Consider the following 17,672-nt stretch of genomic DNA (forward strand, 5'->3'; position numbering starts at 1 on the left):
CAGCTCCTGGCGGCCCGGAGGGGGCGGGGCTCCGGTGCCCTCGCCCCGCCCCGCCCCGCTGGTGGCAGCCCCGCGGTCCCGCCCAGAGGCCCCGCCCTCCCCAAATGAGTCCAGACCACGCAGTGGGGGTTCACACGGGTTTATTGGGGCCTGGCCGGGCTGGGAACGGTCCGTGCAGAGGGCACGCTGTGCGGCCGGCCGGGCTGGCGCGGCGGCAGGGTCACTGGCAGGTGTTGTAGATCTGGACCTGCAGGTTGATGTCCTGAAGCACGCTGCGCATCCTGGCCTCCAGCCCGTCCAGCTGGGCCGCTTTGCCCTCCAGCGCGCGCTCATTCTCCTCGTAGGTGCCCTCCAGCTCTGAGAGAGGCAGGCCTCAGCCGAGGTCCACTCCCACGCGCCCCCCACTCCCGGCTCTGGTGCCCGCCCCCGTCCTCACCCTGCAGCCGCTGCAGCTTGTCCTGAGCCGCTTGCAACAAGCCGCGAGCCTCATCCCGCAGCTGCTCTGCACGCATCTGCGCAGCCAGCACCCCCTGGGCCTTGCGCTCAGCCAGGGCCTTCACTGTCTGGTACTGGTCGCCCAGTGGGCCCTGCAGCAGCTGGGGATGTGGAGGGCAGGAGCAGGGTGGTGGCCCAGTGGAGACCCAGCCTCTACCCTCCCCCCTCGCGGGCTCTGCCTCAGCCTACCTGCTCAGCCTCCCTGGCACGACCCTGGGCACTGCTTGCTGTTTCTTCGGCCCTGGAGGCTGCCAGGCTGTTCCCTGCTCGTTTCAATTTCAGAGCCTCCAGGAGGCCATTCAGTTGCTGAGCCCGTTGCCCTGCAGAGCTCAGCGCCTGCTCTGCTCCCGCCATCCTCTCCTGCACCTGCCGTGGGGGGCTAGGGTTAACCAGGTCTCAGAGGCGTGTCCATCACCTTGGCCCTCGGATGCCCCAGAGACCACACCTGGTGCAGGGTCTGTTCCGTGTCTTGCGTATCAACCACTGCCCCCTGGATCGCCCCCTGAGCGGCACCCTGTGCCCGCTGGGCCTCCTCCAGTGCCGCCTGTACTGTCTCTGCCTTCTGCTTCTCCCCTTCAGCCCGGCTCCTGCGGAAGAGAGGGCATCAGGGCCTGCAAGGATCAGGACCAGGTGCCAAGGATGGGGGTCAAGGTCGGGGTCAGACCGTGCCCGTTGCGCATCCTGCAGCAGTCGCTCTGCCCGATGCACGTCTCCCACGGTGCGCTCCAGGATTGTGTCCACGTCGGCCAGGCTCCGAACCCGCTCCGCGATCTCGCCAGCCAGGTGCTGGATCTGCTCAGGGGACGCTGGGATGGAGAGCTCCAGCACGCGGGTGGCCACCATCTCGATGCTGTCAGGGTCGGCCCCCTCCTCTGTGGGACAGTCCGGACTTAGGGACACCTTCCCAGCATGGGTGTGGGGACACGGTGTCGGGGCATGGACGCGGGGCTGCACGAGGGCTATGGGTTTGCTAACGGGCATAAGGATGTGACCACAAGGACAGGGGCTATATGTGGGCACAGACTCGGGGTCACGGACTTGAGGGCCACAAAGGGCGAGGGCTCAGGGGCCAGACACAGGATCATGAATGAACACAGGTCCAGTACAGGTCCCGACCCAAGCGCGAACCCGGGAACACAGGTATAAACACAGACACGGGGAACGACCACGTGGCCTGGCGCGCGGGAGGCTCACGGCTCAGGAAGTCCTTCACGCTCTGGATGAGCTCCCGCAGCTCCTGGTTGGCCTGCTCCACCTGCCCCCTGGAGGCGTTGGCCTTGTCCAGGGCCGCCTGGGCCCGCTGCTGGGCCTCGCCGGCCTGCCGACGGGTCTCTGCCACCTGGCTGAGGATGCCACCACCTTCCTCCAGTGCCCGCTGCAGCTCTGTCTGTGTGTGCCGGGCCCGGCCCAGCGCCAGGTCCGCCATGGCCACTGCCCCGTTGCAGCTGAGGCCCCCACAGCGGGGCTGCCCGTCCTCGTCCCGACAACCGGCACCCCCACAGGGGCTCGTAGCACAGGGAGCATCGCCTGGAGCCCCGCACACCTGCCAGGCACAGGACAGTCAGGGCCCCGTGGAAGGAGCAGCCACCCCACGCCTCCCACCTCACCCTGGCGCCTCACCAGCTCGTTTATGCCTGTTAGGCTCAGGCCGTGGGCGCGGGCAGAGAGCTCCCCCAGGGCCCGCTGGTTGGCCATGTGCTTGCGGTTGAAGTCCTCCCTCTGGGTACCCATCAGCACCTCCGTCCGGTTCCGGGTGCCTGCAGAGTGGCTCACGGGGCTGGGCACTGCCAGGGCCGATGCGTTGGCACGACGTCCTGCCTCTGCAGACAGGCTGTGGGCACGGCGGATGCTGTCGTAGGCACCTACGTTGGGCAGAGGCAGGAGTCAGCTGAAGACCAGCCCTGGCCCCCGCACCGCGGGCCAACAACGCACCCAGGAAGTTGGAGTGCTTCAGCAGGTCCAGGTGCTGGGCGAGCTGCCGCAGCGTGAGGTTAAGTGCCAGACTGTCCCGCTCCAGACTGCTTAGTGCGTGGTTGGCATTGAAGTTCTCGTCCTGCACATCTGTCAGCTGCGTCTCCAGCTGGGTCAGGTGCTCGGTGGCCTCCCCGATCTGACGCCTGTGCCAGAGGCGAAGGAGGCGTTGGTAGAGGCTTCAGCCCCGGTCCCCTGGGCCGCTGCCCCTCCCCCACGCATCTGGGCCCATCCGCACCGCAGCTCCTCCGAGGCCTCCAGGAGCCGTGCGGTGGAGGCGGCCGAGGTGTTGCGGGCGAGCACGATGCCCTGCACGGTGCCCAGCTTCTCCTGGATGCGCCGGAAGCTGCTCTCAAAGGCGCCCAGCACACCCGTCTGCTGCAGCTCCTTCGCCCTCTGCTCCAGGCGCCGGGTACGGGCAGCCAGGTCCTGCACCACGCGGTCCCAGTCCCCAAAGCATGCATGGCAGGGGTGGCAGGCAGGAAAGACCCCCGAGAAGCCCCGGGCACACTGGTCACAGCGCACGCCAGAGACACCCGGGCGGCAGCTGCAGTGGCCTGTGGAGCGATGGCACTGAGGCGTGTCTATCCCACGAGGGTCGCAATCGCAGGCTGCAGGAGAGGGCGGCCACAGGGTTATCAGGTGCCGGCGGGCATCCTGGGCGGCCCCCACCCACCCGGACCCGCTGGCCCCCTCACCGCGGCACTGCAACCCAGGGTCTCCCCAGTGAAGCTCCTGGCACTCAGAACAGGTTCGCCCACCGAAGCCAGCTCGGCAGTGGCACTGCCCTGTGAACTGGAGTGGGGGCAGGGCAGAGGTCAGGGCCTGAGGCGGACACTGGTCCCACCCACCAGGGTCCGGGAGGCCCCGTACCTCATTGCAGGTGGGGCCTGAGGCTCGGCTGGGGTGGCAGGCACAGGGTTGGCAGCCACGGCCACTGGTAAGATTCCAGAAGTTGGGGGCACAGCGGTCACAGCTCGCGCCCTGGACATTGGGGAGGCAAGGGCACTGCCCACTGCTCGGGTCACAGCTGCACTGGTCCGTGGACGGGCACTGCCGGGGGTCTGTGCCCAGCGGGTTGCAGATGCAGCCTGTGCCAGCCAGGATGGACAGTAGTCAGGGGAGCCTGAGCCGTGGGCCCCACCCCGGCCACCCCGCCCATCCCCCACTCACGGCGACAGCTCTGCCGGGCAGCCTGCCCGTGGAAGCCAGGCTTGCAGTGGGCACAGCGTGGGCCCTCCGTGTGGTGTAGGCAGCGCAGGCATTGCCCCGTGTGGGGGTCACAGGCATCGGGGTCCGTGGGGTCAATGTTCCCGCTGCACTCACAAGGCTGGCACCTGCCGCCTGGCCTGGATGGGTCCCCAAAGTGCCCGGGGGCACAAGCGTCGCACCGCAGCCCTGCCCACAGTGAGGGGAGGCGTGAGTGCCCTGCCCAGCGGCCTCACCGGCCCGCGCCCGCCCGCACCCACTCACCCGTGTAGCCCGCCCTGCAGTGGCACACGATCTGCTGGGAGTGCCCATCCCGATGGCACGAAGTCGCGAAGTGCCGCTGGCTCCCGGGGGCGTCGGGGCAGGGGCAGGGCCGGCACTGGCCCCCGTGTGGCAGCCGCGGGTCCCCATGGAAGCCCGCGAGGCACCTGCGTGGAGGGGAAGGAGGAGCTGTGTCGTCCCTGCGCGGCCTGCCGCCCACCCAGCCGCTCCGCCCCGCCCCGCTCACCTGTCGCAGTGCTCGCCCCCCGTGTGGTCCCGGCAGCCCAGGCACGCGCCCGTGTGGGTGTCGCACTCGTCCGCGTGCCCGTTGCACACGCACGGCCGGCAGCTGGGGAACCCCCACTGGCCGTGCTGGCAGCGGTCGCAGCGCAGCCCGAAGGCCCCGGCTCGGCAGGGGCACTGCCCGCTGGTGCCTTCACACAGGCCGCTGAGCGAGCCCTCGGGGCTGCACTGGCAGGCTGCGGGAAGGCAGGGCTGAGCCGGGGCCGGGGTGTGGGTGGGGCGGGTGGGAGGTCAGGGGATGCGGGAAGGCAGGGCTGAGCCGGGGCCGGGGTGTGGGTGGGGCGGGTGGGAGGTCAGGGGATGCGGGAAGGCAGGGCTGAGCCGGGGCCGGGGTGTGGGTGGGGCGGGTGGGAGGTCAGGGGATGCAGAGGACTTCGGGCGGCCCAGGGCTGAGAGCTGGGGGCCAGTGCAGAGTGGAGGAAGGGAGAGGGAGAGCCAGCGACGGGGCTGAACTGTGGGTCGGGAAGGGGCAGGGAGGGAGGTACCTTGACAGCCGGCGGGGCCAAAGCCGTAGTAGCCAGGGGCACAGCGGTCGCAGCGGCGGCCCACCACGGCCGGCTTGCACCGGCACTGGCCCCCGTGAGGGTCGCACTCAGAACTCAGCGAGCCCTGGGGGTCGCACTGGCAGGCTGTGGGGAGGGGGTGCAGGGCGGAGTCAGAGGGGCCCCCACCTGCGCCGTGCCCCTACCCCCGCACCACAGACACTCACGCAGGGCGCCGTTGTAGAGCAGGGCAGACAGGCTGAGGAGGAGCGGGGCGCAGGCCTCAGAGGGAGGCATCTTGCTGGGCACCAGGCCCTCCTCGTGGCAGCGGTAGCGCTCGAAGGTGGCCCGGCGCTCCAGGGCCGATGCGTCACCGCCACTGAACATCTCCAGCACCAGGACCCGAGGCAGCAGCACCAGCTGCGGAGGTGGGCAGGGCCGGACGAGGTTCGGACTCAGGGCCATGAGGGTACCGCCTGCCAATCACCGAGGTGGCCGCACTGGCCGCCTCTTCTGCCCGGCTCCTCCCATCCGGCCACCACTCTGGGTCCCTCCCAGGGGCCTGGCCATCTTGGTTGGCGGGGAGGGGACTGCTCACCGAGTCGATGAGCAGGCTGGGGGCCTCGGGCTCGGCACGCCCCCCTGTTCTCAGCAGCTTCAGCTGCAGCTTGTAGGAGACGCCAGGCTCCAGGCAGACAGGCCTGGGCAGCACCGTGGACCTGGGGGCGCGGAGGTCAGGCGTGGGAGTCACCCAGGGTCCCGTACCCACTATCCTGGGCCCGCCCCCACATACAGAGCAGCAGCTGGGCAGGCCGACGGAGGGTCCTGCGTGTCTTCCTCGCTGGGGTCACACGCCTGCGCAGAGCAGTCTCGCTAGAAGCCCTCCATACAACCTCGCAACCCTCTGGCCTCTTCACACTTGCGCTGACCTTGACCTCCGCCACCAACCTCTGCTCTTCTTCACCACGGCGGCATCACTTCCCCTGCCCCTCTCTCCTGGGTCATCCCATCCGGCTGCAGACCACACCAGGGCCCGCCATGCCCCTGCAGCCCCCCCGCACCCCTGTGTCCCCCAGCTGAGCATGTCTTTGCTCTCCTGCCCACACATTCCTGAAATTTTACTACGGTCCTGCCTCCACGCTCGAGCCGCCCATTCCAGTGGCGTTACTGTCCCAACAGGCCTTCTCCAGGCATGTGGCCAGGCCACCAATGACCTCCGCGTAGCCAAGCCCCGCAGCCACGGCCGCGTCTTATCTGCTCACATTCAGCAGCAATGAGGTCAGCGCACCTTCCTCCCCAAGATGTGCTCCTCGCCTCTGCTCCGGGACCTGCCTCACTCCTGCTCCCCCTCCTCCCCGGCTCCTCCCCGGCTGCCTAACACGAGGGTCCCCGAAGCCTGGCTCCGGCCTTCCTGCCTTCCTCTGGTGGGTTCATCTAAACCCATCTCTTTTTTTTTTCTTCTTAAAAAAATATATATTTTTATGGATTTTAGAGAGGAAGGGAGAGGGAGAGAGAGAAAAACATCCATGATGAGAGAGAATCATCAACTGGCTGCCCCCTGCACGCCCCACACTGGGGATCGAGCCCACAACCCGGGCCTGTGCCCTGACTGGGAATCGAAACGTGACCTCCTGGTTCCTAGGTCGGTGCTCAACCCCTGAGCCACGCTGGTGGCTCTAAACCCATCTCTTTAGTGACATGTCCCAAATGTACATCTCCTACTTCAGCCCTCCCCGCCACGCGAGAAACCGAACCCCCACCACCCCCGGCCTGCTGCCGGGGCCTGAGACCTCAGAACTGCTCCTCCCAGGTCTGCGCCTCAGTAAACAACCCATCCCCATCCCGACGCCCAGACCCAAAGCGCAGAGTCACCTCCACCGTCCACCCCTCCCCGCCACATGGTAACCCTTTGCTCTGCCGCTCGGACCCTCCCGAGCCTTGCTCTTCTTGCCACCACGACTGCTACGCCTCTGTCCAGCCCCTGCCACTCAGCCCACCCACTGCCCCGGGCCTCCAGCGTCACCGCGGCCCCTACGTCTCCTCTCCACTCAGCCCGGGGGTCTCTGTGCAGCACAAGTCATGGTTGGCAACATGTCTACAATGGGTCCAGCCAGGTTCATTAGGCCATTCTCTCTGCTTCGGTGTCTATTTGAATATTTACGTGATAAATGTCTAAAAAGAAGTGGCGAAAAAGTAGACATAAAAAAAACACCATCCAAAATGTAATAAGACAGCCCTAGCATTGGCCTGCGGACCGAAGGGTCCCGGGTTCGATTCCGGTCCAGGGCACGTGCCCGGGTTGTGGGCTCGATCCCCAGTGGGGGGCGTGCAGGAGGCAGCCGGTTGATGACTCTCTCTCATCATTGATGTTTCTCTCTCTCCCCCTCTCCTCCTCTCTGAAATCAATAAAAAACATATAAAACAAACAGACAAACGAAAAACCAACAAAATGTAACGAGACGGCAACCAGCTCAGGCGCAGCTGCTGGTGCTCAGTGCCCTCCTTCCGGGCGTCCCCGCAGGGGGCACGGCTTCCCTGCGTTCCTGTCCCGCCGCTGGAACTCAGAGCCCTGCCCGGGAGAGCTGCCTTTGTTCTGCCACTTCCTTCCTCTGACCAGGGCCATGCCCACAGCGCCCGGCACACAGCGCTTGGGAGCAGCACGCGGACGAGGGGCCAGTGAAGGGCAGTGAGGGCCTCTGGGAGCCCTACAGGGGGCATGGGGCCGGCCTCCAGCCCCCCCAGGGGCTGCCATCCGCGGGCCAGCCATCCGGCCCTCACCTGGCGTCTGGCTGCAGCGTCCCTGAGATGCGGTCGTCCTTGGGCAACACATGCCCACAGGGGCTGCGGGCAGACACGGGCCCGGGGCGCTGCACGGCCACCTCTAGCTCCGCCCACTGCTCGGGGACCTGGGGGACAGGACAGTGAGGGAGGCGCTCCCACCCGAGGCGCAGCTCCGGGGCAGTAACAGGGGTCTGACCTGGGGCTCCACGCGCAGCAGCAGGTCGTAGTCCATGGCTCTGGGCACAGAGGTCACGAGGAAGTCCAGCGCCTGGCCTGCCCGCAGCCTCGCGAAGCCCAGGCCCGTCCAGGAGGGGGCGCCCCCGGGGACGGCCAGGCGCTCCACCACGGCCACCTGCGGAGACCGGCTGTGGGCTCGCCGCTCTGCCAGCCCGGCGCCCCGGCCCCGCCCTCGAGCTGAGGCCCTGCCCGAAGCCGACACCCAGCCCGCACAAGGCCCCAGCGCCCCTGCTCTCGTGTCCTGCCCCCCCCACTGCCCCTACCTGGCCCCGCGTGTCCTCAGCCTCCCACGTCAGGTGGTCCAGGAAGGGCCGGAAGTAGCCGGGTTGCACCTGGTCACAACGGCGCCCCACTATGTGGGGGCGGCAGTGGCACTGACCCGTGGCCTCGCTGCACCTACGGAGCACGGCCATCAGAGACCCTCCCTCCGGCCCCCCCCCTCCCCCCGCCCGGAGCCCCTGACCAGCACTCACTGAGGGTCCAAGGCGCCGCCCACGTCGCAGTCACAGGGCCGGCAGCCGAGCGTGTCGTGGCTCAGGCCCCAGTGGCCAGGCTGGGGGAGAGGAGGTTGCTGGGGGCCAGGAACAGACCCCCTCGCCACCCCCAGATTCCAATGATGGCTCTCAGCCCTGCCTCTCGCCTCCCAGACCTGCCTCTTAGCCAGGACGGACCCTCAGCGCTCAGCACCCCCACGTGGTGGGCGCGGACACCGCCCCTTCACCCTTGCCCTGAGGCTAAGTGCTGACCCCCGACCCCAGCCTCCTCCAGGCGCACCAGGCAGCGGGTGCAGCCGTGTCCAGTCACCAGACGCTTGCAGAAACAGGTTCCACTCTTGGGGTCACATGGGGTGTTCCCAGGCACTGTGCCCCGGGCATCACACTGACACCCTGCAGGGGAAGGAGACCCGTCAGCCTCTGGGGAGCTGGGGAGCACTTTGTGTTCAGGGGGGTCAAGAGTCAGAGGTCAAGGGTTAAGGTCAGCATGAGTAGGGCAGGAAGCACCTACGCTGGCAGCCCATGGGGTCGCTGGCGCTGAGCCCGAAGTAGCCGTCCCGGCACTGCTGGCAGCGGGGGCCCACCACGTGGTCTTTGCAGCGACACTGGCCCGCGACCAGCCCTAGTGCGGGGTCGTCATGGGGATCGCAGCGCCCACCGTCTCGGGAGCCCATGGGGTCACAGTCACAGGCTGAGGGCAAAAGGAAGGCAAGGTCACCCTCTCCACACCAGCCCAGCACCCTTCACCTGGCACCTCCCCCGCCCCCCGATTCCCAGCCTGGCTTCACCTATGCCCCCCCATCCCTGCCACCTGATAGCAGTCCAGCTCCCCAGCTCCCACCCGGCACGGCGGCCTCCCCCGCTCAGGCCCCGCCTCACGGCGACAGGCGGCCGGGTCCCGCAGGTCCTTGGCGGGGTCTCGGTAGAAGAAGGGTCGGCAGAGCTCGCAGTGGTGCCCAGCGGTGTTGTGCTGACATCCGTCGCACACGCCTCCACTCACGTTGCCAGATGCCAGGTACACGGCCATGTCGAAGTGGCAGCTGTGGGTGTGCCCATGGCACTCGCACTCTTGGGGGAGGGGAGGAGAGGGCATGAGGGACCGTGTCCCACGTGTAAGGGTATAAGAGGCCCTAGTGCCACCTCAGGTCCCTCCCAAGGCCAGGGGGCTGAGGGGCTCGAAGGCCTCAGCACCACACGGGGTCCCTGCCCAGAGCAGATGGTCAGGAGGGCGGGGGAGTCCTCGGGGCATCAAGGCTGGGTACCCTCGGACACAGCCTGGGCGTTCCGGGCCTGCCCATCACCCATCGGCTCTGGGTTAGAGCTCCCAGGCCCGCGGCCGGGCTTCCACTCACTCTTGCAGGCGTGGCTGTGGCCGTCCTCGGCCGGGCGCCAGGGCAGGTCGTGATGGAAGTCCTGACACTGCTCGCAGTTGAGGCCGCGCGTATTGTGTTTGCAGGTGCAGGCGCCATGGACCTGGGAGGGAGGCCGGGCCGCGGTCAGCACCGTCCAGCCGTGCCCGCACCTGCCCCGCCCCAGCCCCGCCCCCAGCCAGCGGCGCTCCTCACCATGCCCTCCGTGTGGGCCTGTGCCCCTGGGGCGGGCGCACACTGCGAGGCATGTCCGTAGCAGAAGCAGTTGCCGCGCACCACCAGCTCGTAGAGGGCGTAGTAGTACTTCTCCCGGATCTCGCGCCGGGGGTCCAGCAGGTTGTCGCCCAGCGTGTGGAGCCGGGTCAGGTTCACCCGCAGGTTGGTGATCTTCAGCAGGTCTGAGTGCGGGAAGGGCGGGGGCCAGCTGGCCAGGCAGGCTTTCCCTGCCCCAGACTCCCCCAGGGGCGGCAGCAGCCAAGGTCACCTGGGGAGACCTCCCGTCTGCTGTTCTCTGAGCTAAATCGGACTTGGCACCTGCCCTGGGAAGCACCCAAAATAGCCACCGAGGCCCCACACAGTCCCCAGCCAGACGCGGGCTGTGCCAGCCTCCGGTGGAGCACTCACTCTGGATCCGCGGGCTGTAGGGGTCTGGCACGGGGATGGCAGGGTCCAGCACTCTGTAGATGACCTGGAGGGGCGCGGGGTCATCAGAGAGGCTGACCTGCCCTCAGGCCGCCCCCTCCGGCCCCAGCCCGGATCCGGCCGCACCTCGCCTTCAGTGGACGGCTCGATCTCTGAGTAGCGTGACTCACAGACGACGTCATCCCAGCGCCGTGGGGGGGCCAGCGGGACTCCCGGGAAGTCGGCGGCACAGTCATAGGAGAAATAGCGGTACACGTGCCAGGTGCGTCCGAAGTCTGCTGAGCGCTCCACCAGCATGGCGGCCGGGCGGAACGTCTGTGGGCGGGGTGGGGGGGTGGGGGGGGTGGGGGGTGTATGGCTGATCAGAGGGCCCCAGCACCCGGGTCCAGCCCAGGCCCATCAAGAGCTCTGCCGGACTGGGCCCTGCCCTCAAGCAGCCCACAGACAGGTGGGGAAGACCAGAGGGAGCCAAGCCATGACCAGGGAGGGTAACCACCTCGAGGGGGTCGGCTCAGGGTCGTGGGGCCCAGGGAGGCAGCGCCAGGCCCAGCCTGGGGTCAGGACAGCGTGGAGGCGGAAGGCAATGGAAGGTGTGAGGGGAAGGAGCTGCCCACGCAGCCAGAGCTCAGCATCTGAGTTCGGGGGAGCTGAGGGCGGGGACTCTGCTCAGGGGCAAAGGCGAGCCAAGCAGGGGTTCAAGCAGGCTCCCAGGCATGCTGGCACCTTGAAGGTCATGATTAGGTGCGTGAAATGGAACTCAGCCTCCAAGTCCAGCTGGATGGTGACCGCAGGGACACCTGGGGCAGGAGGTGGAGGTCAGGGGCCAAGGCCACTGGTGGGCAGCCCTGTTCACCCCGTGCCCCGTCCATGGCCTCACCATTCTCTGACTGCCACCAGGCGGCCCGGCGCTGTGGTGCAAAGCTGGTAACCACATTCTGGATGCGGTGGCTGCTTGGGTTGTCTCTAGCGGAGTAGGGGTGCCGGGAGTCGCACAGGAAGCACTTCTTCTCATCCTGAGTTGGGTCAGGGTCAGGGTCAGGGTCAGGGTCGCACCGGTGCCAGCCCCATGGGACTCGGCCCCCAGCCCTCGCCCAGCGGCACCTGCAGGTGACTGACGATGCAGTAGGGCTGGGGGCCCTGCAAGCCGCAGGTGGAGGAGGCCGTCAGCCTGTCCGCTCGGCCCACCAGCAGGTCCCCCGTGGCAGGGTAGCAGCTTCCCCGAGAGCAGCCCGGCACGTCTGGAACTGGGGCCTGGGCCAGGGAGGTGGCCAGCACTGGGAACAGGGGTCAGCCTGTTGCACGGTGCTCCCCAGGCGGTGGCCCCAGGGCTGGCTCCCCCCAGCCCCGCCATCCCATCCCCAAACCCCCAGCCTTCACCAGGCCTCTCACCGCTCAGCAGCAGGCCCACGCCGAGCTCCCAGGGCCCCGGCTGTCCCCGCGGGTCCCTCCCTCGGTTCCCTGCGGCCCACTCCATCCTGGAGGGCAGGGGAGTAGGTATGAGAGGTCTGGGGCCGTGCCCGCCCGCACCCTCCCCCGAGGTCCCGTGCTGACCCTGCCCGTGAGGGTCCGAGGCTGAGTCTCCACTCGGTCAGGTCCGGAGGTCCCTCCACTTGGCTGGGAGTCTGGCGACTTTGAGCAAAGTTGGGAACCGAGGCAGGAAGGAAAGCATGGAGTGGATCTCGGGCAGGATCGCAACCCCGTGCAGAGGTTCCCGCCCACCCCGCTCTGCAAAAGACCCTCATTCTAGAAACCAGACCAGGGTCAGCTCAGCTACAAATTTTTATTGAGTCCTGATGCCCAGACCTCGGCAGAGCAAGGGGGAAGCGGGGTGCTGGGGGCTTCAGGACACTGTGGTCAGGGGGTGCACTGAATGAGGGCCACGGCATGAGCCAAGGCTAGGAGTCTGGTCTGAGACTTCAAACGGCCCCGGGAACCTGGCCTTTGTCCTCAGGGTCATGGTCACCTAGGTGGAGGTCAACAGCAACTAGGCCTTCAGATCCAGGGCTCCAGCATCAGTAGAGAGCGGGAGGGCATGCGCGAGGGCGTCCAGCCCCCTATTCAGGAAGGCGGGCAGCCTCAGGACACTGGCCGGAGGGAGGGAGATGGGGAGAGAGGCCGCTTGCTGCCCGAGGCACGGTGCCAGGGCCTCCGGCTCCCCCAGTCACTAAAGCAGGCCGGCAGGGAAGCACGGTCTTCGTTCGGGCATGGGAATGGGTGCTGGGTGGCCACAACAGACCAACCGGAGAAGCAGCGAGCGGATCCAGATCTTACGGCCGTATATCCGCTCCGGACCTTCCAGCTTGCCGGGAGCGCTGAATTCCGGCTGGAATGTGCTGCGAGCTGCCCCACCCAGGCTCCAGGGACCGGGGCTGGGACCTCAGCTCACTGGGTGGCTCTGAGGGGCCAGATTGGGGGGGGAGGGGGGGCAGAGGCCGGGGAAAACACCCGGAGCTGGGGACCCAGGAAAGAAAGCTGGGGTTCTCCAGGGGGACCCCCAGGCTTTCCAAGGAGGCCAGTCAATCTGGAGCAGGGGTCTCCCATCTCCCTGCAGGCCCCGAGTCAACCTGGGCCCAGGGCTGGGATACTAAGGTGACTGCGAATTTTCCATCCCTCGGAAACGGAAACGCGGATCTGTCAGGGTCAGGGGCCTCGATGGCCTCGGGGATTTCACATGATCTCTCAGCTTTCTCCGGGGCAGAGGGCCGCTGGAGGACACAGGGTGTCACATGAGGGTCACCCAGTGGTGTCTGCAGTCCCTTAAGGTCAGGAGATGCCTGGGTCCTGAGTCACCCAGGCAGGCCCAGAGCCCCTCTTCTTGGTGCCCACAGAGGAGTCAGCAGGTGGCGTAGGCGGTGGCCCGCAGCTGCAGGTGCTTCAGCAGCGCTGCTGCCCGCTGCTCCAGGGCCCGCATCTTGGCCACCTTCTTGCCCAGGGTCTGCTCATTCTGCACCAGGCGGCACTCCAGCCCTGGGGACGAGTCCTCTGAGCCAGGTGACCTCTGGCCCTAACCTCCGACTCTGCCCCTCTGCCACGACCCTGACTCCTGGCCCCATCCCTAATAAGTTCTAACCCTAATCTACATTTGACCTCCTTTTCTGAACTTTGACCCAGCCCTCATCACTAGATGAATCCGACCTGGACACCATCTGACCCCAACTTGGCCCCGGCCCCACCCACCATGGCCCAGACACGCACCCTCCAGGCGGCTCCAGCGGTCCCGCACCCACTTCAGCAGCTCTTGGGCCTCAGCTCGTGTCCGCTGCACCCTCTCCCCTGCGTCCCGCACTGTGGCCATCAGGCTGTGCGTGCCCTCCTGCAGCTCCACCACACCTGCCCGGGCCTCCTGCAGCTCCTGGGGCAGGACCGGACCCGAAGCCTCACCCGCCCTGGACCCAAACGCACGGCGCCCAGTGCCCAGGGCGTGGGGAGTTGAGAGCGAAGACCCTCCCTCAGCCCAGCACAGCCCAGTCCCAGCCCAAACCCCACTTCACACTGTGCTGGGGGGTCCCTGACACCCCAACGTCCACTGCTCCCATCTCACCTTGCCCAGGCCCCCAGCCAAGCCCAGGGCATGCGCTGCCCGCTCTTCTGCCTCCTGGGCCTGCCGCTGGCACAGGGCCACTCGGGTCCTGAGAGCCACCGCTGCACTGGACAGAAGCCCCAGGTCCGGGGTCACACCTGATGCCAGTGTCATCTGGGCCAGGCGCCCTGCCACCTGGGGCAAAGGTCAGGGGGTCACAGGGAGGTCACAGCAGGGCAGCTGCTCAGTGGAGTGTTCCCAGGGTCAGGGTGTTTGGTAGCTTCATGGTATCATGCGTGTCAAGGACCTCAGGAGGACAGTGGGACCAGTGGCCCCTGAACAAGAGGTCAGAGGGGTACGTGGGGTGTCACCTCCTGTACACTGGCCTCCAGGCCTCCAAGTGTCTGTCCGGCCACCTGCAGCCCTTGCTCCGCAGCCCTGGTGTGAGCTCCCGCCTCAGCCAGCACCCCCTGGACGTGCAGCGCTCGGCCCTGGGCCCGGGCTGTACTGCCCCTGAAAGGTGCAGGTGATCAGGGGCAGCCCGCCCCCCTCCCCCGCCACCCCCTCCCCCCGCCCCGGCCTTCACCTCCAGCTCGGGCCCTTCACCTGCTCTGCTGGGCCCGGTGCAGGACACGGTCAGCCTCGGGCAGCTCCTGCCCTCCAGCGCCCGGGGCAGGGAGGGCCCTCTGGACCTGAGCCAGCAGGAGGGCGATGCCCGCTGCCCCACCCTGGGGGCGGGGCACCGCCAGCCCTCGCCGTGCCGCCAGCTCCACACTCGCAGCATCCGCGCCTTCATCTGTGGGGTCAGTGTGGGGATGTTGGGTGTGAACTCTGATCCCTGACCCCACGGACCCTGACCCTAACATCTCACGGACTCAGCCTCTGACATGACTGCACGGTGTGCTGGCGGCTTACAACAGGCAGGTGTGACCTTTGCAGGAATCCTGTGGATCAGTGTGAAAGGGCAGGCAGCCCAGCGGTGGGCTCAGTGGTTGAGTGTCGACCTATGAACCAGGTCAGGGCACATGCCTGGGCTCCGGGCTCCATCCCCAGTGCGGGGCGTCCAGGGGGCAGCCAATCAACGATTCTCTCTCATCATTGATGTTGCCATCTCTCTCCCCCTCTCCCTTTCTCTCTGAAATCAATACAAAATAAAAATAAAAATTTAGCCGAAACCGGTTTGGCTCAGTGGATAGAGCGTCGGCCTGCAGACTCAAGGGTCCCAGGTTCGATTCCGGTCAAGGGCATGTACCTTGGTTGTGGGCACATCCCCAGTAGGGGGTGTGCAAGAGGCAGCTGATCGATGTTTCTAACTCTCTATCCCTCTCTCTTCCTCTCTGTAAAAAATCAATAAAATATATTTAAAAAAATAAAAATAAATAAATAAATAAAATTAAAAAAATAAAAATAAAAATAAAAATAAAAATTTAAAATAATAAATAAATGGTAGGTAGACTGCCATCCGCGGTGGTGGGGTCACTCACACCATGGACACTGACAAGCATTCCATCAGCTCCCAGACCCACAGCCAGCCATCAGCACCCCTCCCCCTCACCCCTGCCCACCTCACCCCTGGCCCCTCACCCCTGCCCCCTCACCCCTGCCCCCTCACCCCTGCCCACCTCACCCCCTTGCCCCCTCACCCCTACCGCCCCACCTCCCTTCCCCCCTCACCCCTGCCCCCCTCACCCCCTTGCCCCCCTCACTCCTGCCTCTTCACCCCTGCCTACCTCACCCCAGCCCACCTCACCCCCTTGCCCCCTCACCCCTACCGCCCCACCTCCCTTCCCCCCTCACCCCTGCCCCCCTCACCCCCTTGCCCCCCTCACTCCTGCCTCTTCACCCCTGCCTACCTCACCCCAGCCCACCTCACCCCCTTGCCCCCTCACCCCTACCGCCCCACCTCCCTTCCCCCCTCACCCCTGCCCACCTCATACCCCTGCCCACCTCACACCCCTGCACACCTCACACCCCTGCTCCACCCGACCCGTCAGCCTCAGCCCTCCTGGGTAGTCCTCGTTCTGGAAGGAGTGTCACCGCAGTGGCCTGAATGCCCCTGCCTCGCCCTGGGCTGGGAAGACGCACAGCAGACACGTACCCAGGAGGAAACGCTGGGTCGCATGCACAGTTGCTTGCACAGAGGCCAGGGTGGCCTCAGCCCAGACACCGCTTGCACGACGCCACGTCTCCCGGGCCTGGACTCCCGTGGAGCTTGCTGTGGCCCGGATGTGCTGCAGCTGGGAGGGGCGGGGCGGAGGTGAAATGTGTCTCCTGTATCTCGATGGCCAGGCTGCACGCCCCCCCCCGGGGCCCTGTAGCTCTGTACCAGCTGCCGATGCTGCTCCACGGCTGCGGCTGCGCGGTGCAGGCTGGAGGAGGTGTTGCGGGAGATGCCCAGAGCCCACCCGGCGGTGGGCAGAGTCCCCGGGCACGGGGGCGCGGCGCAGGGCACAGGGGCACAGGCCAGCCCAGGGCCCGGGCCCCTGCATGCCTGCCAACGAGACAGGAGACCCAGAATGCTCATCTCAGACGCCCTCTGGCCTCTCCCAGGGGACCCTAGGGGAGGGGCCTGGCCTTGGCAAAACCCCAGTGACCCCCATCTCCACACACCACTCCAGCTGTGACCAGGAGTCGCAGAAGCTGTGGGTGCAGCCTCTGGACCTTGTCGACCAGCCCCTTCAGTTCCGGCTCCCACACAGCGGTGCCCCCAGGCTGGCCCGTCCCGCGCAGAAGCCGCTCTGTCCACCGCCGGGCCTCTCGGGCCTGTCCCAGGAGGCTGTCTGGTCCTCCAAGTGTGGCCACGACCTGGGCCCCACGCGTGGCCTCCTGGGAAAGCAGGGCAGCGGAGGAGGCCTGGGCCTCAGCCTCTGCAGAAGATGGGAGGGGGATAGAGGGTGGCTTAGCTACATAGGCCAGGGCACCTGGTCCCTCCTGGCCCAGCCCAGCGCCTGCCCCACCTGCTGCCCACACGCCTGCCAGGGGCCTCACCTGGGACTCCTGGGGCCCTCCTAGGCCAGGCCAAGCCCTTGACACAGTCCAGCTCCCGGGACAGCTCTTCCAGCCGCTCACACTGCCTCCTCAGCCATGGCTCACTTGTGGCCACAGCTTGTCCCGGGGCCCACAGCGTCTGGGCCAGTGCAGTCATTTCTGTCCTGCGGGGGACAGAGCATCAGCAGGGCGGACGAGGTCCTCCCCACGACCCTCACTCGGGAACCACCCCCGACTCTGACTCAGGGCCCCCACAGGCCAGCCTATGGCCCTCAGAACCCCTGACCCTGGGAACCTCGCTGGAGACCTCTCCCCTGCTGACCCCGACCCCTTGCCTGAGTCCAGCTATGCGCTCTGTCAGCTGCCGCAGGGCCCCCGCCGTGGGTAAAGGAGATTCCAGGAGTGTCTGTGCCTGATGGAGTACCCCCTCCAGGGCCTGCTGGGGTCCGCCCGGGCCCCTAGCACCCCAGCCAGGCATCCCCTGGCACAGGGCAGCCGCCTCCTGGGCCACAGCCTCCAGCCGCAGGCGGAGCAGAGCCAGGCGCTGGTCCCAGGAGGTGAAACAGGGAGGGCAGGGCGAGCAGTGTGGGAAGGCACCTCGGGAGCCACGGGCACATGCCTGGCAGCTCGGCCCGGCGATGCCCTCTCTGCAGTGGCAGGCACCTGTGTGAGGGTCGCAGCTGGGCGAGAGGGAGCCCTGTGGGTCGCAGGCACAGGCTGTGGGGGAGAGACAGGGTCAGGGCAGGGGGCGGGCAGCGTTCAACTTCGCCCCACCTCCAGGAGCAGCCCGGGAGAGGGTGAGGGTGCTCGCGAGCCACTGCACAGACCACCACGGCCCTGCCCTCTGCCCCGGCCAGAGCCGCTGGCATGGCAGCCTTTGGGCAGGAAAACAGCACAGGGAGGCGAGCGCTCTGCAGCC

General features: G+C 67.1%; 1 protein-coding gene across 1 annotated transcript; it reads right to left on the minus strand.

Moving 5' to 3' along the window:
* Positions 1 to 123: 123 nt before the first annotated feature.
* On the minus strand, positions 124 to 11,915 carry LAMB2 (laminin subunit beta 2). The gene is made up of 33 exons (XM_079794847.1): positions 11,797 to 11,915; positions 11,635 to 11,720; positions 11,347 to 11,519; positions 11,123 to 11,258; positions 10,969 to 11,042; positions 10,372 to 10,560; positions 10,228 to 10,291; positions 9,799 to 10,001; positions 9,586 to 9,706; positions 9,113 to 9,301; positions 8,745 to 8,924; positions 8,514 to 8,626; positions 8,213 to 8,292; positions 8,003 to 8,135; positions 7,699 to 7,854; positions 7,500 to 7,627; positions 5,320 to 5,440; positions 4,949 to 5,141; positions 4,725 to 4,868; positions 4,184 to 4,415; positions 3,940 to 4,103; positions 3,640 to 3,864; positions 3,340 to 3,557; positions 3,165 to 3,261; positions 2,705 to 3,077; positions 2,428 to 2,612; positions 2,116 to 2,357; positions 1,690 to 2,038; positions 1,160 to 1,367; positions 941 to 1,082; positions 685 to 861; positions 437 to 596; positions 124 to 357 (listed from the first exon to the last, which is right to left on the minus strand). Exons 2-33 carry the CDS (start codon positions 11,717 to 11,719, stop codon positions 221 to 223), a joined length of 5,391 nt encoding a protein of 1,796 aa, XP_079650973.1. The 5' UTR covers position 11,720; positions 11,797 to 11,915; the 3' UTR covers positions 124 to 220.
* Between the last annotated feature and the right edge of the window lie 5,757 nt (positions 11,916 to 17,672).

Source organism: Cnephaeus nilssonii (assembly GCF_951640355.1).
Source record: "Cnephaeus nilssonii genome assembly, chromosome: 17".
NCBI classification, from domain to species: Eukaryota; Metazoa; Chordata; class Mammalia; order Chiroptera; family Vespertilionidae; genus Cnephaeus; species Cnephaeus nilssonii.